Source organism: Ambystoma mexicanum, chromosome 10 (genome assembly GCF_040938575.1).
Source record: "Ambystoma mexicanum isolate Mex_15411 chromosome 10, UKY_AmexF1_1, whole genome shotgun sequence".
NCBI lineage: Eukaryota > Metazoa > Chordata > Amphibia > Caudata > Ambystomatidae > Ambystoma > Ambystoma mexicanum.
Genome location: NC_090932.1, coordinates 310,932,205 through 310,956,502, shown reverse-complemented (window position 1 = coordinate 310,956,502; position 24,298 = coordinate 310,932,205). Strand labels below are relative to the sequence as shown.

The window sequence follows — 24,298 nt, the reverse complement described above, 5'->3', positions numbered from 1 at the left end:
TTATTTACTTGGGTCCCAGACTGCATTTTTCTCCTGGTTTTCTAAAAATGTTATACCTATTTGTACATGATAACCAACGTTTTATGTTGCTGCAATACCCCTTTTTAGGGAACATGTTCGTTTTTAAATTGCATGTTAGTATGTGCTTTTATTCATTCTGTAATGTTTTAAAACCTCAAGACTCTGTCGAATAAAGGTTTATTGAAATTGTTACACAAAGCCAAAAAAGCTGCCACCAGCCTAGGGCCCCACTATAAGCTACCAGAGAGGGATACCATTGAGTTATCCCTGCTTTAGGAGTCCTAATGATTCTTAAGGCAAAGCACATAACACAGAGCCACTCTGACAAGTTTGGATTAAGTCTGGCTGGGACGAAAAAGGGAAACAAAGGGGTTCCTCATAACTGGGCAGAAGAACTTCAAAAATGGAATTCTGCTATGACACTCGGGCGGACCATTTAGGATTTATCTCATACCTATGTCTTTTTTTTTAAACTTTGCATCACAGGTTAATTGATTTTCTCATAAATTTTAACTGGGCTTTGAAAAAGATGACTCTGCTTTCTTTTAATGAATTGCCAATTAATTTAGCTTTGTTAAACACCCTTTGCCCTTGTGGATTATCTCTGGTACATGATGCAGGCGCCAAGGGAATATCATTTACTGATTGTGGAAATCTGTAAACTTGAAATGGATTCACACCATCCATAAATGTGACTATTTGAACACTGGCTCCACAGAATGTTTTTTAGTTAGAAAAATTTTCCTCAAACATTTCTGATTTAATTTCTACCATCTATCATATATGTTCATACTACCTCATCTAGTATTCCACAAACACTGCAAATGTATAGAAGGTTCCACCCTGGAGAAGTTGTTTATAACAATAGCTCTATCAAATCTCTGAATGAGGACATTGTCATAGTAGTACCCCTTTAAAAGGCAGTATATTTGCTATCTGCTATCGGGACAGTTGCCCTTTTTCGTTTCAATGATGTTAAACAGATTTGTTTGTGTGTGTAAGCACTCCAAGATCCACCTTATGAGACATGCAGATATTGTATAAAGCATACAGATCCAGAACTATGCAGAGCTATTATTAAAGAGATTGTTTTTGTGACAACAGTTCCGAGTAATATGTGGTCTTCCTAATTGCTCCATGGTCTCTTTCAGGCTGCGTGCGCTCTCTAGTGGTGGGACTGTGACTTCTCCACCACTCTCACCAGCATTGCCGAAGTACAAACTAGCAGATTATCGTTATGGGAGAGAAGAAATGTTAGCACTTTATCTGAAGGATAATAAGGTATTAAATTGCAATTTCTTTTTAAGGCTATTTCCAAATGTTTACATTCAAATTGTTTGCGTTTGCCTGTTTTGATCTGCATGATTGGCTATTTTGGTGTATTGTGTTAAGACAGGTTTGCAAGTTCTGAATTTACATATGATGTTGGATGGTGTTTCCACTAGTGCTTTCGATTCTATGCATGTGTAGTTGAACTAAGTGTATGGTCGTCTTTACAATGGGATTTCTTTGGAATGATGAAGGTTTTACAACCTGTGGCAGTTGTCCCTTTTCCTGCCCAAATGAGGTCATGTGTTTCAACATCAATTATGTGCTCCTTTCTCACTCCCACTGCTTGACCTTGCCTCCCCTGTATGTTATCTGGTCTCTTAGCTCAATTTTAGTTTTCCACCTAGTTATGTTGAACTGCACTGCTGTCACTTGCTGCGCATTTTTAGACTGTGTGCTGACCTTTCCATTCACATGTATCACCTCACAATTTCTATTTTACCGTTCTTTTTAAAAACGCTCCATCATCAGTAATAAGTATTCTATTTATGAGTGGACGTGTAACTTGGTGGGGACGGTCTTGCATCATTTGTCTGGGAAATCGCAATCAAGTTACTTTCTGCGTCACAGACCTTTTGCAGTTTTCCCTCCCTTGACATCATTGGAACTTCCCAGCTTTTATAGTATTTTTGTATTGCAGTTCTCACTTTTGAAGGTAACGTTTTTTGATTTACTTCCCTTGCTTAGCTCATCTGTTTTGAGGGGCACTGGTGAGACTTTTTTTAGTAACATTTAAGTTAATTTGGAGATGTGTCCAAGATGGACTGGTGCTAGTGATATTTTTCTACTGGGTTTTTGGTTTTCCTCGCATGTACGTTTGTATTGGACATATTGCAATTTTAAATGCCATACACTCAAAATGGCGGTATCGCACTTGTTTGTCTTGCCCTTTGGCCATCTTGGCAGTGTGAGGATCTTGCTTTCTGTTGATGGGCAGATGTGGGAAAAGAGGCTGTCCATGATAGAACAACCCTTGCCAGTTTTAATGGTGCCGTTTCTTTTCATTGGTGTGCTGGGGTCGACCCTGGCTCACATTTGGCATAAGTCTTGTACCCATTCTTTAGATGGTCAATTGGAGCCAAGACCCTTACGAAGAGTTGCATCTTGTTGAACTGAGGGCGACCGTTGGAAGGCATCCTGAATTTCCTCCAACCAAGCCCTGGTAAATGCCTTCCTCGCTGGATAAATCTCCTAAAGACCCTAGTCAGTCCTTCATCCTATGGGCTGGTGTGACAAACCCGTCCGGGCCCCTGCACGGTGATCCTGCCCCAAGAAGCGTTCCGAAGCGTCCCAGAACTTTTCTATGTGCCGACCAGCTTCATCCACAGCATCTTCTGTACATTGTTCCCAGTTTCTGAGTTATGGCTTGGAACTTCACAGGTTTTCACTTGTGGCTCAACACCTGTCCTACTGCAGCTCTTTAGCTCTAGGTGGGTCTTTGCTGGAGCAGTGCTTTGTTCTTGCAATATAAATCACAAACCGCAACCTGATGATCGCAATGTCAATCTCTGCTGCCCGCTTCATTTGAGTCCTGGGGAGAGGGTTTCCTGTCATTGGGGAATCTTCAGTGGTCCTTATCTCAAGGTGCCTGGGTCCACCAGGTCAGGGAGCACAACTGCTGCCTAGTCAAACCAAACCTGAAAATCGCTGCACCCCCTACATTGGAACTGATGATTGAAGTGAGTGTAAAGCCCTCACACTACCTATGCCACTCCTGGTCATGATTGGTGGAGTTCTGGGCATGGATCTGCCATGCTTCATCTAGAGTGGTGGGATTGGGAGAGGACTTTGCTTTCTTTTGTCACTTTTTACCTACCTGTTGCATTTGCAGAATCTGGTTTCTTCACTTCTACAGACTTGCATCTGACTGCAACATGTAGGTACTTGGGATGTGTGACTTAGTGGTTCTAGGCATACTTACCTTAGGAGGAATTTATAAGGCAGGTTACTCATTTTCATTGCTTTTACATTGATTTTCATTACTTAATGCATGTGCATTGTTTACACTGATTCTCATTTATTTTACTGTCCAGTGTTCGTTTCATTGCTGTATAATGTCCAGCTGTTTTAAAAATAAAGTATGGGTGATCTGATGTGGTCACCCAGTATAGATTGATGTTTATAGTGTTAATTTAGTTCTTCTTACCTGTTTTTTAATTGCTTAGTGTGTTGAGGCCTACAAAGTAGTGTATTCATATTCTCTGTCTAACTTGATTGAATTGAGTGTTGTGTGGCTCACTGTACCATTACGCTATTCCACCTAGATATCCTGAAGTGTAAGACTTAATGCTTAACTACACTTCCTTGATTTGCATTAGGTAGACCAAAGTGTCTTTCCCTGTTCATTAAAATAGGGTGGCCCCTCAGAGCCGTCCCCCGGGGGTGGTCCTGAAAATCCATATTAAGATGCGATTGTTAGGCAGAAACCTGTGCAGTTCCCTTAGGGACCACTGCAAAAAGTTTAAGACCACAGGTGTTAGCAGTAAACCCAATTGGTAGCAGTCTGTACCACCCAGATTTACCTGGTAGCTGTGGCTGAGCAGTCAGACCCCTCTCAAGAAGAGTTGGGCAGTATATAGAGTATACACATTAGGTACAGAAATACCATAGCACAAGGAACACTGACCAGCGCTTTGGTATAAAAGTATATAATTATTTTTTTTAAAACACTTGTAAAAATACACTGGCACTAATATGTCAAGCAAGTTCAAACAGTCACTAGAAATATATACACCTCCCTGATTAATTATTCGACAAGTCTTAGGAAAAGAACACCACTTATTATCAACACAGAGGTGAGCGCTTAACCAAGATGGCACTCCAATAATTATTTAAAAAGGGAGAGAAAAGGCAGAAATAGTAAAGCACACAATACCAACACTTTTAACAGAACCGCAGCAAGTCAAGAAAGGCAGAGCCTACTGTAGGCGAAAAATAATTCATAGGCCAGGCCCACTCTTGGAGAGAGCAAGGAGGAAGGTGCCCAAGATCACACAGTTGAAGTACACTTTAAAAGTCTTTGCAGATAGTTCAAAAAGGAGTTGGATCAGTTCAGAAAAGTTAGTTAACAGGTCCCAGGTCACCCCAGGATAGAGTCAAGGATTTAAGGGACACCTTGAACAGTCTGTTGCAAGGGAGACCAGACGGGACACAGTACATGAAATGGTGAGAAAGCTCCAGCGGGGGCAGTTGTTCCTGGCAGCGGGTGCAAGTCGGTGCTTCTTCCAGGGGAAGACAAGATCTCGACGTGGAGGAAAGCTGGAGGTAGTTGCACTGCCAGGGAAGAAACCAGCCGCTGAGTTTCCCGGTTAAAAGGTACTACCCTTTTATTAGCGGTAGTGGTGAAGTGTGGCTATCCGGCTGCCGGGGTGCTTGGCACGGGCGATTGGACCACGAGACGATCCAGGAAGGCGAAAAGAGGGCGAACTGGTTAACCCCACCAGCTCAAAGGAAGAAGACTCTCCAGGAAGAAGATCTTCTCTGTCGTTGGGAAGTGGCGAGTCGGTTCAGCAGGGTTCCACCGGTGGTGTCGTTGCAGGTCGGCTCAGCTTCTCCCTCTTCGTTTTCTTTAGGTCCTGTGGCGACTTCTGAAGTTCCAGTCCCCAAAGACCTGCTTTTATGCAGAAAACCCCCATTCATCAGTCCTAGCTGTCACTCAAACATGCTAAGTGGTGAGCCGGGAGGCTCACCACTGGGCCAATCACACAAGAGTGCGACTTGAGTTGCCGAGGCAACTCAGTCCACGGTGCCTATCCCCCGCCACACCTCCTGTAGACCCAGAGAGAGTAGCACCACTTTTGGAGGCTTCTGTGCAGAAGCCCGCCAAAAGTGGAACAAAGGGCTCGACTTGGGTTGGAGTTACAGAGGCGAACACAAACGCCATTTTAAAACAGAGTCCTGGCAAAAAGACCCAACCGGGGAATAAATATTAAATAAATAACCCAGTGGTATCTTTAACATTGCATCAAAAAAGTGGTGCGTTTTTAAAATGAACAGGAAAATCCCATAGGAAATATTCCGATGGAATATTTCGCGTGGTTACCACTGCCACCAGCCAGAAACTCGACAAGGGGGGGACTGGACAGTGCCCCCTTGAAAAACAGACCCAGGGGCAATCGAATTACCCCTACCAGTACTTCCACAATATGATGGTTTGTACTGGTTCTGTTCCCAATTTAAGACTAGTAAAGTCAATGGTGACTTTGCATGCCCTGGGAGACAGTAGTCAGTCCCAGGGTATGGAGTCTGTTTGGGGGTCACTATGACACCCGTGTGTTACTGCACTGAGGGTGCTGTGTAACACATACCAAAAACACATGAAGCCCTATGGAGTAAAAGACCCCATAGCCCACAAAACACATTACAAAGTCAAAGGACATTTTCAAATCATGCCCAAGAGTGGGAGAAAGAGTCTCACTCTTAGCAGGAGAAAAACATAAACCCCAAAAAATCCAGCAAAGCTGCTGGGGGACTCACTAGGTTTGGGAAATTAGCCTTAACAGAGAATTCTCCTTAACAGTGATCTATAGTGGATTTAATGGCAAGTTGCTCATTGGGAATGTTTAATTTTCTTTATTCAGGTTAGCAAAGGCCATCTGTAAAATTGCTTAAGATGTTACTGAAGGTTGAGGGCCTTCAAAAGCCACTTTTCGCATACATGGTGTACTAGTACTTCTCCAGCATGGGGTCTGGCATGGATTCACATGCTCATGAACATTCCCCGTCGTCAGGCTGGGAATCCTCGGTAAAGAAAAAACCAGTATCAGTTTCGTTTCTGATCTGTCTTTCGTAGTAGTAACCAATCACTGATCTCTGCGTCATACTGACCACAGCCAATGACTGCCCTCTACCTAAGCCCCGCCTCTGGCAGCCACCTTCAGATTTTTACCGCACGTTCAAGTGTTGGGATCCTCGTGCTAGTGCTCTCGAGCCTTTACTGCGTGTTTCGCGTTTTTTCAGGTGAATTTTCACTTTTTTTCGGTTAATCGAGCCTCCAGCTCCACCGTTTCTACTCCCGTTAACGGCTACCCGTTGTGGGATTTTCCTACGCCCCTCAAGGGTGAAGATTTCATCGGATCAACTTCTTGGAGGATTCCAGAAGATTCGCGGCCTACTTCGAGATGGCCCAGGATGCGAGTTTGTCGCCCGGACCCAAGCTGTTTCGCAACTGCCCTGGATGCGGGCTGCAGAATGTGTTTAAGGAAGACGAACATTCGCGATGCCTCTACTGTCTTCATGGGGACAAGACTCATGTAGGGAAGGACTGCCAGTTCTGCAAGAACTTGTCGGAACGGACCATGAGGGACCGTCGATCCTGTCTCGCAAGTTTGTTGGAGAAGGGCTTGACGGGTGAGAAGAAGAAAGGGTCCGAGCGGGCTTCTAAGTCCTGTGCGGGCGCCCCGGCGACGGGGGCCCAACACCAGGCCAAGCGCCGCGAGTCTGCTGGCTCTGGGAGCGCCGAAAGGTCGGGCTCTTCGGTCGCCAGGCAGGGCGCACCTTCCCCAGCACCGTCAACCAGGAGCCAACGCTCCGGTTCGGGAAAGAGAAAGTCCGAGACCCCGGGTAAGCTTCGGGAGAAGCCCCGTCCGATCTCGGAAGAGGGGGAGCAAGGCGGCGCCCCTCCCCCGAAGGAGAAGGCCTGGGACGCACCTCAGGTGGTGAGGGCCCCTACCCAGCAGGCGAAGGCCTCTATTGAGGCTATCGCGGCGACTCTGGCCAAGCCGGCAGAGACACCGCCAGCGGAGACTGCCTCCGGGACTAGAGTTTCCCTGCCGCCAAGGAGGGAATCCTCTTTTCAGCCCATCGTCGTGGCCGCCATGATGGAAGAAGAGAGGGGGGGCACGGTGCCCTCCTCGAGCTCGGAGTCAGCCTCGGAGGATGAACTGACCGAGGCCGTGAGGAACCTCGAAGTCCAATTCGAGAAGGTTCGATCCCGTCAGGAAGATCCTCGGGATATAACCGAGGAAGACGACGAGGGTGTGGAAGAGCGGCCTTCCCTTCCGGCGCAGCCGGATCCTAGGCCTCAGGATGGCTCGGCGGCCATTTTGTCTGCCATCCAGTCCTTATGCTCTGAGATGAGGGCGAGATTCCCACGGCCCAGGCCGGAGGACCCGCAACCTGGCCCGTCGGGAAGTCCTCGGAACAAACGACAGAGGACCCAGCCCTCTCCTCTGCTCGCCTCCGTGAGGCCTACAGTTCCCTCCTCATCCTCCCACGAGTCGGGAGATGACGGTGCGCTTGGCTCGACAACGGGTTCTGAGGGCGACGACGACGGAACGGGTCTCCCGTCTCCCGGGCCTCGCCGACCGACGAAATTGGCTCATTCCACGCCATGATCGCCAGGGCGTCCGAATTGTTCCAGCTCTGCCCGGAGGAGCAGAAAAAGGAAGGTTTCCTCTATCAGCGCCGGGAGGCCAAGAGGAAGACGGTCATCGCGGTGCCCCTAATCGATGACATCTGGGAGGAGGGCCTGTCGGTTCTCAAAAACCCCTCCACGGCACCAGCCAAACGGGACCGGTACGAGAAGAAGTACCGGGTCCCCGAAACCTCTCCCCTGTGCCTCAGGGCCCAGCCAACGCCAGACTCGGTCGTCTCGGCGGCGGCGAAGAAGAAAGCGGCGGGGTCAGGAGCCTCATCGTCGAATTCCCCGCCGGACGGCGAGGGGAAGAAGTTGGACGCCATGGGGAGCCGGGTCATTTCGTCGGCGGCGACGACGATCAAAGCGGCCAACGCCCTGGCGATCGTGGCCCGTTACGACAGGGAGCTCTGGTTTAAGCTGGGCCCCATATTGGACTTCCTGCCGGACGACAAGAGGTCCGAGGCCCTAGAAATACTGCAAGAGGGCGAGGTGGCGTCGGACCACGCCATAACGGTGGCAACCGACATTGCCGATACCGGGTTCCGCCAGCTGGGCAACAGTGTTTGCCTACGACGACAAGGTTGGCTCCGGGTGACCGACTTCCGTCAGGACGTCCAGACCAGGGAGTTGGACATGCCGTTCGACGGCAGCAACTTGTTCGGGAAGGCGGTGGACGAGTCCCTCCAAGCCATAAAAACGGGCACGGAGACGGCCCGCGCCCTAGGAGCCCTTCAGCAACGACGGCCCTTTCGTTGCTCCGGAGGCAGACTGAGTGTCTCCAAGGGATCCAGCGGTGGCTCGTCGTCCTACCGCCAGGCGGCACGCTCCTCGTCTCAGGAGGCCTACAGTGGTCGCGGCAAGCAGGGAGCCCCTCGCCGCCGTCGGCAAGGTGGCCAGGGCGGCAAGGCCTCCACCTCCAAGCAGGACTGAACCGGCCGTGGTCTCGGGCCCCCACCCAAGCACCCCGGTGGGAGGCTGGCTGCCGAAGTTCATCGGCATGAGGAAGTCCATCTCCCCCAACCGTTGGGTGCTGGATACCCTGGCAAGAGGACACTCTATCGTATTCCTGAAGAAGTGCCCTCGCGTTCCACCTGTGGCCAGGAAGGAAAATCACGTCCCGCAACTGCTGTTGGAAGTACGGGCGATGCTCAGGAAAGGCGCCATCAAGCTTGTCCCGAGGAGACTCCGGGGCTCCGGGGTGTACTCAAGGTACTTCCTCGTCAGGAAGAAGACGGGCGGCTGGCGCCCCATCCTGGACCTTCGTCGTCTGAACAAATACATCAGATCACAAAAGTTCAGGATGGTCACCCTCCAGCACGTACTGGGACAGCTGGAGGAAGGCGACTTTCTATCGCCGTTGGACCTGGAGGATGCATACTTCCACGTTCCCATCCTCAAAAGTCACCGAAAGTTCCTCAGGTTCGTCGTCCAGGGACGCCACTACCAATTCAGAGCACTGCCGTTCGGATTGAAGTCGGCCCCCAGGGTCTTTACCAAGTGCCTGGCACCAGTGGCGGCGCGGCTGCGCCTGCAGGGGGTTCACGTCTACCCCTACCTGGACGACTGGCTCATCCGTTCAAGGACGAGGGAACTCGCCGTCAAACACACTGCGAGGACCGTCCAGCTACTCACAGACCTGGGATGCGCCATAAACTACCCAAAGTCCCACCTGGTGTCGTCGCAGGTGGCCCTGTTTCTGGGAGGGAAGCTCGATACGGTGAGGCGCCGGGTGGCCCCGTCGGAAGAACGGACGAAGACCATTCTGGGCAAAGTGCAGCGCCTGCTAGCCACGGACGTGGCCAGGGTGAGGTCCATCAAGTCCCTCCTGGGGATGATGTCCTCTTGCATCTACCTGGTGCGCCTTTGCAGACTCCGAATGCGCCCTCTTCAAGAATTTCTCGACGCCCGTTGGATGCAGGCGACGGGCACCTTCGAAGACAGGGTCCCCCTCAACGAGGTGTTCCGGCGGGCGATTCAGTGGTGGGGTGTTCGAACGCACCTCACGGCGGGCAAGGACTTTCAGACGCCGGCGTACCAGGAGACGGTGACGACGGACGCCTCCCTGGAAGGTTGGGGCGCCCACACCGGAGATCTCCACGCGAGAGGCCTCTGGCTCCCGGAGGAGAGGCTCCTGCACATCAACGTCCAGGAACTCCGAGCTGTGTTCTGGGCTCTCAAATCGTTCCTCCCGTCGCTCAAGGGCAAGGTGGTGCGGATCTTCATGGACAACACCACAGCAATGTTTTACATACGGAAGCAGGGAGGCACCAGATCCCCAGCCCTATCCAAGGAGGCACAGGATCTGTGGCACTGGGCGGTCGCCCAGGGGATGTTCCTGGTTCCCTTCCACCTGGCAGGAGAAAGAAACACCATCGCCGACTCGCTCAGCAGGGAGCTGCGCGCGTGTCACGAGTGGGAACTGCGCCAGGATCAGGTGGATCAACTCTTCCGACGATGGGGCGAACCCCAAATCGACCTGTTGGCAACAGCGACGAACTCGAAGTGCAAGAGGTTCGCCAGCAGGTTTCCCCAACTGAGAAGCATGGGAGATGCGTTCTCGTTCCCCCTGGGACGGCCTATACCTGTATGCATTCCCTCCGTTGCCGCTTCTACTCATCGGCCAGCTCAAGAGGTCCCGATGCAGGATGATCCTTGTCGCACCGGCGTGGCCGAGGCAGATCTGGTTCCCGGACCTTCTGGACTTGTCAACGTCCCCTCCCATCAAGCTGTCGGCGGCCGCGGACCTTCTCTCCAGAGAAGGAGGCGCCATCTTCCACCACGACCCAGCGTCGCTGAACCTGCAGGCTTGGCTCCTGCAGTGCTAGAGTTTGGAGGCTACGATATACCGGCCGATTTCAGAGAGGTTCTTGTAAAGGCCAGGGCGTCCTCGACTCTCAAATGCTACGGTCATAAGTGGAAGAGGTTCTCTATCTGGTGCTGAGCACAGAAGATCAACTCCCTACGGATTACGGCCCCTCTAGTGCTGCTGTACCTGCTATCGCTGGCAAAGGCTGGGCTAGCCCATGCCTCCATTAAGATTCATTTGGCGGTGATCTCCAGATATACCAGAACCACAGGACGGACGTCCCTGTGGCCCCATCGACTGGTAAAAGAGTTTATGAAAGGACTGTTCCGGTCGTTCCCGCCGGTGAAGGCCCTGGCCCCGGCGTGGGAACTTAACGTGGTGCTGACCAGGCTCATGGGACCCCCATTCGAGCCGATGCACTCCGCACCTATGAAGTTTGTGTCGTGGAAGACTGCGTTCCTGGTGGCCATTACCTCCGCACGACGAGTGGGAGAGATCCAGGCCCTATCCTGCAAAGCTCCATACTTGACTTTCCATGCCTTGAGGGTGGTGCTTAAGACGCACCCCTCCTTTATGCCCAAGGTGCCGTCTGACTTCCATCTTAACGAGCCCTTGGTGTTACCTGTTTTCTTCCCGTCTCCTTCGTCGCCGGCCGAGAGGACTTTGCACTCGCTGGATGTCGCTAGAGCGCTGACGTTCTACGTGGACCGCACAAAGAGTTTCCGGAGGACATCACAGCTGTTCGTAAACTTTGGACTTGTGAATCAAGGGAAGGCGCTCTCAAAGTCTTCTATTTCCAGATGGCTCTCCGGCTGCATCATGCACTGTCACCGGTTGTCTAACCGACCGCTGCCAGGCCGTCCGAGAGCCCATTCGACCAGAGCGATCGCTGCTACTACGGCGTTCTTATCTGGTGTGCCCCTGCTGGACATCACATTCAGCAGATGGTGCACAAGTTTCAACACGCCCAGAGTCTCCCGGCGTTCAAGTTCTTGAGGTTGCTCAGCCTCATGGCATCCTGCATTCTTCTGGTGCAGGAGCCTATGTTGTGGATGAGATCTCTGCAGTGGGCCCTCAAGATGCAGTGGTCGCAGTCCTCCGGCAGGATGTCGGACCCTGTTCAGGTGCTGCCCTTGGTCACCCAGGACCTTCTGTGGTGGGTCGTCAAAGGCAATCTGATGAAGGGGGCTCTGTTTTGCCTACACTGGCCAGAGGTGACGATCGTGACGGACGCATCCCTCACGGGATGGGGAGCTCATGCCAAAGAGTTGACAGCGGTTGTTGGTCTCCGTCGGAGTGCAGACTCCATATCAATCTGTTGGAGCTGCGGGCCGTCAGGCTTGCCCTGAAGGCTTTTCTGCCGACTGTGCGAGGAAGGAATGTCCTGATTCGGACGGACAACACAGTGGCCATGCACTACCTCAACAAAAGGGGGGGCAGGGTCACTTCCTCTGTGCAGAGAGGCGATGCAGCTCTTGTTCTGGGCCATCCAGCAGGAAGTTTCGATCTCAGCAGTTCATCTTTCCGGAGACGAAAACGAGACGGCGGACGCTCTGAGCAGGCAGAGCGCGAACTCTCGAGTGGGAGCTGGCTCAGGAGATTCTCCTCGAGATCTTCGCCCTTTGGGGGACCCCTCAGGTGGGTCTCTTCGCCTCCAGTGTCAACCGGAAGTCTGAAAGGTTCTGCTTATGGTAATTTCCTCCAAAAGGTGCCTTGGGAGACGAGTCTGTGGTGGAGTGGTCCTTCCCACTGCTGTACGCGTTTCCTCCAGTCCCTGTCATCCCGCAAGTGCTGTGGAGGTTACGGAGGTTCGGTTCCCGGATGATCCTCATTGCTCAGGCTTGGGCTCGGAGGACATGGTACCCAGACCTCCTTGACTTGCCCATCTGTCCTCCACGTTGTCTTCCCTACCGAGACGACCTGCTCTCACGGGAGGGGGGGTCAGGTTCTCCATCCAGAGGTCAGATCCCTCAACCTTCTGCTTGGCTTCTGAAAGGTTGAGGTATAAGGATTGGGACCTCCCTGAAGACGTGATGGAGGTGTTGCTGTCGGCCAGACGGCTGGCAACAAAGTCCCTGTACCGTTGCCTTTGGAGAAAGTTCTGCAACTGGTGGAGGGTTAAGAATGTGGATCCTTTTTCATGTGACTTTCCTGTAGTTCTGTCTTTTTTACTTTTGTTGGCCCACATGGGCCTGCAAGTGGGTACTGTTAAAGGTTACCTGGCGGAGCTGTCTATATTTAAGCACTCTTCTGAGGAGTGATCTTATTTTAAAATTCCTTTAAATTCTCAGTTTCTCAAACAACTCACTTATGTGTTTCCGCCTGTATCCTTCCAGGTGCCTGGTTGGGATTTGAACCTTGTTCTGAAATTCCTTATGGGTGCTCCGTTTGAGTCTTTACATTCTTGTCCTTTGAGGTTGTTAACCCTTAAAACTGTGTTTTTAGTTGCGGTCACTTCGGCTCGCAGAGTGAGTGAGTTGCGGGCACTTTCAGTTAAGCCACCCTTCACTACAACTGAGGCTACGGACGTCGTGCGTCCTACTTATAACATCCGGTGACGTCGGCTCGACGGAGGCCCTCGAGGACAGCGTATCAACATCGACTTAGGACGCAGACGGCGAAAGATTTTCCGAAGCAGCACAGCTGTGGTGATTACTGTCATAGATATGGAATAAGTCGTCAGATCATCCCATTGAAAGAACGTTACCAGGTAAGAGAGTAACTTGTTCTTCGAGGGGATTGGGTCCTCCGACGTATTCCATATCTATGACATGTAATCACCACAGCTGTGCTGCTTCGGAAACTTTTTTCTGCGTCCTGCGTCGATGACGTCGATGCGCCGTCGTCGAGGACCTCCTCCGACGTCCGACGTCATCCGATGTGATAAGTAGGACGCACGACGCCCGTAGCCTCAGTTCTGTTTTTTCCGCAAACATTTTGCTTCGTGTTTCTCGGTTTAAACGCCTCGACTCTTTGGAGTTCTGTTCTTCTCGGTTCTTCGAACCTGTTCGTTTTGTGAAAATCCTTCAGAAGATGTCTTCTACTTCGTCTTCGACCCCGCGTCCGGGTTTCAAGAAGTGCGGGGTGTGTGGGTCCAAGATGTCTGTGACGGACTCGCACGACGCCTGCCTCTGGTGCCTCGGGGAGGCCCACGACACGGATGACTGTATCGACTGCCAGTCGCTCACGTCCAAAGCCTTACGCAAACGTAAGAAGAAGTTGTCGGTAGGTCGGATGTCCAAGCCCCGGAAGTCGAAGTCTGCCGGGCTTTCGACGGATGATTCGAGGGGTGACTCCGTGTCATCGTCGGAAGTCTCATGGGTCTCCTTCTAGGAGTCGGTCTCGCCACTCCTCAGCCTCTTCGAGGCATTCTCGGAAGCGCCGACACCGGTCGTCTTCCAGGTCCTCTTCGGAGGACTCTGCCCGGCACGTCGCTTACCCCTCCAGCCGTGCGACGCCGGAGGAATGGGCTTCCTTCGGGAAGAAGTTGCTGGCGATTCTCGAGTCGCAGGGTACTTAGCCGTCTGCGCCCCCGAGTGGGGTCGGTCGTGTGAGATCGAGAGACACCGCTCGCAAGAGTGGTCGGCACGAGTCACTGGAGAGGTCCCGTTCGGACAAGGGGACTCGTTCTCGACGTACCGGTTCCAGGTCCCGGTCCTCGACGCGTTCGAGACCGTGTGCACCTATGAGGTCTTCGAAGAAGGCATCGACGTCTGGGGCGTCGAGGGCGTCGACAGGCTTTCTCGAGGCTCTGGCTCCGAGGAAGTCGTCGATGCCGTCGACGCTCAGGTCGTCGAGGGACACGCTCGGGGCTCCGGCCTCGAGGGCTGTGTCGACGCCGCCGATTGTGGAGGCGCTGCATCTGACGTCGACGCCGATCTCCTCGACGTCGATGCCGATCTCCTCGACGTCGATGCCGATCTCCTCGACGTCGATGCCGATCTCCTCGACGTCGATGCCGATCTCCTCGACGTCGATGCCGGTTCTCTCGACGCTGGCGCCGATTCGCTCGACGCCTTTCGTGTCGGAGGTACCCTGTGGCACGGGTGGACCCCCTAGGAAGGCTCTGGTTAAGAGCAAGCACTCTAGGGTGCCTTCTTTTCGCCACCTGGACTATATTTCAGAGGCGGATGAGGATTCTGATGGCCTGGTTCCTAGTCAGGTTCCGGATGAAATTGTCTTGGGCCATAGTCAGTTTGACGAGTTGAGACAGTCACTGCATGATGCCAGTGGACTGGACACCTCTCCGGAGGTGGAGTTTTGTAGGCCTGAGCCTGGCTCTCCTGCTGATTCCTCGTACCGGCGCCTTATGGCTAGGGTTTCTGAGTACTTGGGATGGTCTGCTCCCCCAGAGGAGTTTGTGCAGGATGATCTGACGGACATCCTTGATGTTGGTCCCCCAACTGACCCGGTTCTGCCGTTCCATATGGCTTTACAGAGAAGGGTGGCGGCGGCTTGGACTGCTCCGGAGAGTCTCCCGGCGGTGGGCAGATCCTTGTCGCGAAAATACCGTCCAGCCAGTGGCGACCCCTGCTACTTGACCAGGCACCCCACTCCGGAGAGTTTGGTGGTGCAGGCGGCCACGGCCCCGGCGAAGCAGGCGTCGTACCCTACCATCCCTCCTGATAGGGACGACAAACGTTTTGATGGCTGGGCGAAGAAAGTGTTTTCTTCTGGTGGTATGGCGCTTCAGGCGGCCAACTCCATTTGTGCCTTGTCGCGTTTCACGCACACTCTGTGGAACTGTGTTGCGTTAGCGGCTGAACATATTCCCGAAGCGGACGAACGGGATGGTTTCCTTGCTATGGTCCAGGATGGTAAGGATGCCATGTGTGAGTCCGTTCAGTCGGGTTTGGACTTAGCTGAATGCGTCAGTAGGTCCATGGCGGCGAGCACCGTGATACGCAGGTTTGCGTGGTTGCGGAAGTCGGGGTTTGCTCCGGATGTGCAGTCCCAGCTCCTCAACATGCCCTTTGACGGTGAGCACCTTTTTGGCAGCAAGGCTGACGAGAGCCTTGAGAGGTTGCAGACCTCGAAAGCTGCAGCGAAGTCGTTGGGCGCTGCAGTTCGCCAACCTCTGCCTTTTCGTCCTAGGGGACAGCAGTGGAGGGGTGGTTCCTTTCGCTATTACTCGTCCTTCAGTAAAGCGAGAGGAGCTGGCAGTCAAAGAGGCTAACGCAGGGGTACCAGAGGTGGACGACAGGGTACCCGTGGTGCCAAGGCCGCTCGGGCAGTTGCCTCTTTGCCCTCAGGTAACGCTGCAGCCGCTCCCACTCAGTCATGAGGCCATGTCCCATGGTTCGCCGGTTGGGGGAAGGCTGGCGCAGCATCTTGTAGAGTGGCAAGCCATTACTTCAGATGTGTGGGTTCTGGAGATCATAACCCACGGCTACTGTCTTCCCTTTCGGCACAGGCCTCACGACAATCCACCGGGGAACCTCTTTGCGGTGTCCGGATCCGCTCCTTGCGCAGGAAATTCAAGCCCTGCTGGAGAAAGGCGCCATAGAACTGGTGCCTGTAGCGGAGAGGAACAAGGGATGGTATTCCCCTTATTTTTTGATTTTCAAGAAAGACGGGGGATTGAGACCCATCATGGACTTGCGCGGTTTGAACAAACTCCTCAGGAAGGTCAAGTTCAAGATGGTTACTCTCTCTCAAGTCCTCCAGGCCCTTCAGCTTCAGGACTGGTTGGTGTCACTCGACCTCAAGGATGCTTACTTCCATGTGCCGATCCATCCCAAGCACAAGAAGTACCTGAGGTTCGCGGTTGGCGACTCGCACTTTCAGTTTCGGGTCCTGCCGTTCGGATTGACCTCCGCCCCGAGAGTTTTCACCAAGCTCATGGTGGTGGTGGCAGCGCATCTCAGGCAAGGGGGGGGATTCACGTCTACCCCTACCTGGACGATTGGTTGATCAGGGGGAGCTCTCCCGAGCAAGTCCTGGATCATCTATCGGTCACCTGTCGCTCCCTTCACAGGCTGGGCTTCTCCCTCAATTTAAAGAAGTCCCATTTGACGCCAACACAGCGGCTCCAGTACATCGGAGCAGTGCTCGACACTTCCCTGGGGCAGTGTTTTCCTCCCCAGGTGGGGGCTCTTCACATTCAGCAGATGGTGCACAAGTTTCAGCATGCCCAGACGCTCCCAGCGTTCGAGTTCTTGAGGTTGCTCGGCCTCATGGCATCCTGCTTTCTTCTGGTGCCAGAGGCTCGCCTGCGGATGAGATCTTTGCAGTGGGCACTCAAGACGCAATGGTCGCAGTCCTCCGGCAGGATGTCGGACTGGATTCAGGTGCCGTCCTCGGTCGCCCTGGGACCTTCTGTGGTGGGTCGTCGAAGGCAACTTGATGAAGGGGGCTCCATTTTGGCTTCCCTGGCCGGAGGTGACGATCGTGACGGATGCATCCCTCACGGGATGGGGCGCTCATGCCAACGGGCTGACAGTCAGCGGTCGTTGGTCTCCGTCCAGACTCCATATCAATCTGTTGGAGCTGAGGGCCGTCAGGCTAGCCCTGAAGGCTTTTCTGCCGTCTGTGCGAGGGAAGAATGTCCTGATCCTGACGGACAACACAGTGGCCATGCACTACCTCAACAAAATGTGGGGGGGCAAGGTCACTTCCTCTGTGCAGGGAGGCGATGCAGCTCGAGTTCTGGGCCATCCAGCAGGAAGTTTCGATCTCGGCAGTTCATCTGGCCGGAGCCGAAAACGTGACGGCGGACGCTCTGAGCAGGCAGAGCGCGATCTCTCACGAGTGGGAGTTGGCTCAGGAGATTCTCCTGGAGATCTTCGCCCTTTGGGGGTCCCCTCAAGCGGATCTCTTAGCCTCCAGTGTCAACCGGATGTGCGAAAGGTTTTGCTCGCGGGAATTTCCTCCAAAAGGAGCCTTAGGAGACGCGTTCGTGGTGGAGTGGTCATTCCCGCTGCTGTATGCGTTTCCTCCAGTGCCCGTCATCCCGCAAGTGCTGCGGAGGTCACGGAAGTTCGGTTCCCGGATGATCCTCATTGCTCCGGCGTGGGCTCGGAGGACGTGGTACCCGGACCTTCTCGACTTGTCCATCTGCCCTCCACGTCGTCTTCCCTACCGAGACGATTTGCTCTCACGGGAGGGGGGTCAGGTTCTCCATCCAGAGGTCAGATCCCTCAACCTTCACGCTTGGCTTCTGAGAGGTTGAGGTATAAGGATTGGGACCTCCCTGAAGACGTGATGGAGGTGTTGCTTTCGGCCCGGAGGCCAGCAACAAAGTCTTTGTACCGTTGGCATAAGTTCTGCGACTGGTGCAGAGTTCAGAATGTGGATCCTTTTGCATGTGACATCCCCATGGTTCTGTCCTTTTTACTTTCTTTGGCCCACAGGGGCTTGCAAGTGGGTAGCATTAAAGGTTACCTGGCGGCGCTGTCCGTCTTTAAGCGCTCGTCTGAAGAGTGTTCTTACTTTAAAATCCCTTTAATTTCACAGTTTCTGAAAGGGCTCACTAATGTGTTCCCTCCGTCACCTTTCCTAGTGCCTGGTTGGGATTTAAACCTTGTTCTTAGGTTTCTTATGGGTGCTCCGTTTGAGCATTTACATTCTTGCCCTTTGAGGCTGTTAACTCTGAAAACTGTGTTTTTAGTTGCGGTTACTTCCGCTCGCAGAGTGAGTGAGTTACAGGCACTTTCAGTTAAGCCTCCCTTCACTGTATTTCACAAGGACAGGGTTGTCCTTCGTGTTCGTCCTTCTTTTCTTCCGAAGGTAGTGTCGGAATTTCATTTGGCCCAGAAGGTTGTTCTTCCGGCATTCTATCCTCCTCCGCATCCTGGTAAGGAAGAGGAGAGGCTCCATAGGCTTGATCCTAGGAGAGCTTTAAGCTTTTATGTTTCACGCATGTCCCGGGTCAGAGTGGACGATCAACTCTTTATTGGTTACGCTGGGAAGCGTTTGGGGCAAGCTGTGACGAAACAGACTTTGTCTCGCTGGATTATTTTAGCCATCTCGGAGTGTTACCGTTTGGCGGGTGAGGACCCACCGGCTGGCTTGCGGGCCCATTCTACCAGGGGTGTGGCTGCATCTACTGCACTGCAGAGGGGTGTTCCTATTCGCAACATCTGTGATGCAGCCACCTGGGCTTCAGTACATACATTTGTACGTCACTATTCCCTCGATTCCATCCGAGGGCAGGATCTGGTCTTTGGCAAGGCGGTCGTTTGCTCTGCTTTTTGATTGGCTATTCTAAATTTTGATTCTAAATTCTCTCCCTCCTTGCTCTGGTACTGCTTTGGGAGTCTGTCATAGATATGGAATACGTCGGAGGACCCAATCCCCTCGAAGAACAAGTTACTTTCTTACCTGGTAACGTTCTTTCGATGGGATGGTCCGACGACGTATTCCATATCGCTCCCGCCCTGCCTTCCCCGCTGCAGAATTTCTTTTGCGATTGCAGCTTACGTTCCGCAAAGCTTTGTGTCTGACTGGCAGTTGACTTATGTCACACGTTCTGGGGGAAAAAAGTACAACTGAGGCTACGGGCGTCGTGCGTCCTACTTATCACATCGGACGTCGGAGGAGGTCCTCGACGACGGCGCATCAACGTCATCGACGCAGGACGCAGACGCCGAAAAAAGTTTCCGAAGCAGCACAGCTGTGGTGATTACATGTCATAGATATGGAATACGTCTTCGGACCATCCCATCGAAAGAACGTTACCAGGTAAGAAAGTAACTTGTTCTTCTCCAGCATGGGTCTGGCATGGATTCACATGCGAACCCTCCCTCTGGCCCCTCTGAAGCTCTTCTTGGTCATACTGCCACTTTACGTGCTTTCTGAATCTGAAGATGGCTGCCAGGGGAGGTGCCTAGGGAGAGAACTGTCATTGGATGGGGACAGTATGAACCAGAGTATAGTTACTGGTTTAGAGGAAAAATAGTTTTAAAGTGAAACTGTTTTTTCTTTTACTGAGGATTCCCTACCTGACGGGGAAAATTCATGAGCATGTGAATCCATGCCAGACCCATGCTGGAGAACAATAGTTACAGGTAAGTAACTTAAACCTTTAATCTATTCTTAAGACTCATTGGGAAGGAGCAATTTTATCTATTTTCAAATATTCATTGTTTGAAAGTAACATCTTTGCTACTCACCTGAAATAATCTTGGGGAAGGGAAACCAGCCCCTTGATATAGAGACTCTTTGTTGGATTTTCTTATTTGATTTTTACACATTTTTATTTACTTTAAACTGAAACATTTACCACACACCTTTAATTGTTTATTTATAAGTGTGAGGGTTGGCTGTCTTTTGGACACAAGGACGGATAGTATTTTGATGACCAGACCCAGGCTGATCTTTAGTTTGATTCCTAGGTAGGGAAACTTTTTCTTTAGGATAGGAACAGGGATGCCTTTATCCAACCCTTTTATTTGATTAAAGATGTCTGGTGTTGAAAATGTTAGAACTTTGTATCCGCCTCTCCTTTCTGACCCCTCACAGCACCCCCATGCAATATTAGAAGCTTACCAAACGCCATGTTCGCCTAGGAACCCAAGCTCATGGCCCTCACCAGTGTGTGTGTATGCTGGCTAAAGATAAGTTGGCTACTATTCATACAGACACACGGTTTGCTCATAGGGTTGGTCCATGACCCCGGGGCCCTGTGGCAACAGAAGTTATCTGACCTTGGCCGTGACCCCGATTTTGAATGGCAAATGTCTCCTTTGTTGCATACCTTGTTGACACCCTTGCTATATTTAAGTGCCATGATCCCTCGCAACCATTTACCGCTGCCGGCAACTCCCTAGCTAATAAAGTGGCTAAATCTGCAGCCCTGGATTCGGCCCCTGGCTCCTAACAAGGTCTTCATTTGTGCTTCAGCCCAATAGCCACTGACGGCCTCTTTCTAGTCGGCCCGTGCTTCAAGATCAAGGCCCAGAGTCTGAAGAGTTGGTCACACCACCAGTGTACATTCTATCCAGACTCTTTTGCGCTTTCTAAACAGCCTCCTGGTAGCGCCCAAACCACTCCACTGTGTCTTGCCTGGCTGGTACACCCGGTTAGACACTTAGGTAAAAGCGCTACGACTACTGAGGGTCAGGTAATGCAGAAAATTTGACATTCCTACTTTTGTGTTTATTAAATAAGAAAACAGCCCAACTTTCCCTATTGCTATGTGGGTGTACCCTGCCTATGTAAATAACTACGGTGCTTGTCCAGCGTCGTCAAGTCATAAAAATAAAAGGTCTGCTGTTCAAAAACTAATCCTAACTAACCCCAGCACTTTTCTTAACAAAATATCTTCCAGAGAATATCTTCCAGAGAATATCTCCCTTCTGATGATCTTTTCTCTCGGGGTTTCTTCTTTGATTCAAAGGTCTTATTAGTAGTTCGTGTAGCTCTTTCCTGGGGTCTCTGGGTTTTCCCTAATTATTAGTGATCGTTTTCCAGGAATCGGTTTTAATGTTTTTTCTGTTGCTCCTCAATGATGAGTCTTTTATATTTATATAACATGTACTTTATTCTTATTTTTTTTTTTAATCTATTATATGCTTGCTTGGTAAGTAATGTTTCCCCCTCTTTGATCACTTAGATTGTATATTTTCTTTGAAGGATTTCAGTTGCATTCCTTTCTTACAATTCTCTTTCTGATTTACAATCTCTAAATTGTACTTCAGACCTACTGCTCTCTCCCAGTGGTTCTATAAAGGTTCATTTTCCTCTATTATAATATTCTTTCATTTGTTATATTCTTCACTTCTTAATGTATGAAGTATCTTCCCCCTCTTCCAGGGTATGTGTTGCCACGTCTTAATGATCACTTTTCAAAGCTGAACTGATTTTTTTTTAATTTTTTTTTTAATTTTTATTAGGTTCTGGGGTCATTATCCTCTTCCCAATGTGTTTTGTATCCCACATGTAATTATTTTTTTCTAGCCTTTATCGTGTTTCCCTTTCTCTCTTTGTTACACTTCTTTTGTATGGAGTTTAATTTTGTCTCACCAGTTTCACTGAGATCAGTTCCTCGTACTTCATATTGATTTCCTGGCAGACTTGAGGTTCTACCGGTTACATTGAATGCTGCGGGTGAACGTCTCCGCGTCTATTTGCTTGGATTCTCTTTGGTCATTAGTCTTCTCAGCCTTCTCTGGTGTCTCGCTCTCGCTGCCCCCTCTGTGTAAGCAGGTACCACTGTGGGTATCCAGACGGATCACTGACTTTTCAGTGTTGTGGTTTTGGAGTTGTTGTATGGACACCCGACCCACCACGAAGTCGTCATGGTCACGCCACCACCGCCTTCTCCTCAGTTTCTCTTTTGTTTGGATGCTGTGCATCTGCCGCTTTGCTCTCCCTCTGAATGTGCAGATTTATGTAATCCGCCTCCCTGTTGTATGAACTTTGAATTCTGTTTAGTTGTGGTAGATGTTATTTCCGGATGGATAGAATGTACCCATACCAAAAAGTGGATGCGATTACTCTGGCGGGAATAATCACTAGCCGGGTGCACCCACTTTACTGGACAGGTTATCCGGGAGGTGTACACTGCACTTAGAATCGCGAAATAATTCCATTGTGCCAACTACCCCAGTCTAGCGGGATAGTGTGACGCTGAAACAGTGACTTGAAGCCTAGCCTCTTCAAAAATGCACCAGAAAACCGGCTTGAATTGACCCCAGGCGCTGCCCCTTGGGCTGCTCCACTTGCGCAACCACACACATTGAAAACATTCATTGTCTCCAAATGATTTCCTCACAGCCTGTGCAATGCGTATGGGTACTTCCCCTCCAGCAGCCTCGCAACAAATGAACTTGCACCTGGAAGACAAAACTGTTCTTAATTATTGCTCTGCGCAAGACTGTTAGTTCTCCCTACGCTCGGTTACAGTCTGCTGTGCCCCAGCCTGTGACTGAGCCTTTACATTCACTGCTGCCTGTTGACTGGGTGTACATGTGCAGGCACTAGAGAAAGTCAGCCCGCTAGCACGGATCTTAAAAAATCTTGCTCATGACTCCTGCCGGTGCTGCTCATAGTCAGAAGGTACCAGCCAACCCTACAGTTAAGGGGTGTATGGGCCACTTTTACTCGCACAAAATAGGCAAATACCCCATTTTTATTTTTGGGGAGTAAAAATACCCCCAACAGCAAATGGGAATCAGACACGTAGAACATTGTGCTCCTTCTTTCACCCACACAGCTCCATGGATATGTTTAGACCAGTAGTGCACGTTCTTCCTCAGGAAGAAACTATTACAGCCTGATTGGATGAAGTAAACATATATATTTTAATGTGCATGAATAACTTGGTGTAAAGAAATAATTATTACAAAACATTTTTTTCCCCATATTTTTGCTTGCTTATAAAATAATCCTATCGGAATTAAGCTTTAGGGCCCATAGTTACAGGCCTGACCGAAGCGAGTTCCTTAACTAAGGCCCCGGGGCATTACATTACCCGACTCTGAAATGCCCCCGTGCCGAGGGGCTTACTGCTATTAGTACCCGGCCCCCAAGACCGGTACTAATAGCATTGTCTTTCTGTTCCGAAAACGCCACCTTATAACGGAACAGGAAAAAAAAAGTTTAAGAAAAATGGCCGCCGGGGAAGGGAACACGGATGACGGCCATTGGGAGCGGACGCGCTGGGGACAGAAGTGATCCCAACGCCTTCGCTCCCGAAAGGACCAAAAAGAAGGTAAGTGGGGTTGGGAGGGCAGAGAGGGGATTGTTTGGATTGGGGGTGTGGAGAAGAGGGACAAAACACTTGCGTGAATCCCCAGCGGAGGTCGATGGCAGCCTCCAGCCGTGTGGTGGCTTGGGCAGGGATTACTCAGTTCCGAGCCTCCTCATTGGCTGAGGGGCTGCCACTGATGCTCAGCCTGTTCAACGAGGTAGGTTCTCTGGAGGATTTACTGTTCAACCTCCTCTATCAAGTGACCGAGGCTCTGGAGGAAACCACACCAATTCAGGTTCCGCTCCTCGCCTACCACCTTCAGTGTTTGACCTCCGCAAACCTCACTACCTGACGCCAGAAAGATGCTCCATGCAGCCCCAATGAGGTCCTCTGCAGGGGCAGCGATTTCTCCCTCCCCCACCGGGACGTTGTTCGTGTGTACTGACACTCACCTTTGAACCACTTAATGGGCAGGAGATGCACCTCGCATATGTGGTGGTACACTGGCAAACTGTGGACACTGTGCCTGCTGACATGCCCTTTCTTGAAGGGTTTGGATCCTTTTTTTTATCACATGCTAGTCATTCTCTTTGTACTAATGACATCTTTGTTCTTGTGGTTTTGATACAATGGTTTTACAAAGGTAGCGGGCGCCCCTCTCTCGCAAGAACAGACATGATAACCTGTTCAGTGGTTATTAACCACTTGAGAGTTCGCAGCCACTGCTTTTACTCACTGTGCCTTTCACAGATGGGAAATATCCATTTGCATATCAGTCTTTGTCCTGCCCAGGGGCAGTCCAGCACCGAAATACAATGGCAACTCCAATCTGAACGAGAGTACCACCAGCAACCCCATACACGTGTTTCACCCTTGTTGGGGATCATCAGTGAGGTGAAGCTGATGCCTCTCTAAGCACAGTGAGAGGGAGACCACGTCTGGTTGCCCCCAGGATACAATGGTTATCTCTGACTTCATCACCGTTGCTTGCGAGAACTAGTCCAGGACTGCCCAGCCTTCTTCCCCCAAATTCCGAGTTGCACCTTGTGACTCTGGTCAGAGGGACTGTTGTGAACATAGTGACTGTGGCAGTTTGCACCAAACTGTGACCTTTTTCTTCCCAGCAGAAGGCCTGCATCCTTGTGAACAT

The 24,298-nt window shown here is 51.2% G+C and overlaps 1 protein-coding gene across 5 annotated transcripts in view; it reads left to right on the top strand.

Moving 5' to 3' along the window:
- GIGYF2 (GRB10 interacting GYF protein 2) overlaps positions 1-24,298 on the top strand; it is a 2,415,541-nt gene that overhangs the window by 137,706 nt on the left and 2,253,537 nt on the right. For all 5 annotated transcript variants that reach the window (XM_069617902.1, XM_069617899.1, XM_069617900.1 and 2 more), the window contains exon 3: positions 1,173-1,302. In XM_069617902.1, coding sequence (XP_069474003.1) covers positions 1,173-1,302 — 130 coding nt within the window. The remainder of the gene's footprint in view (positions 1-1,172; positions 1,303-24,298) is intronic.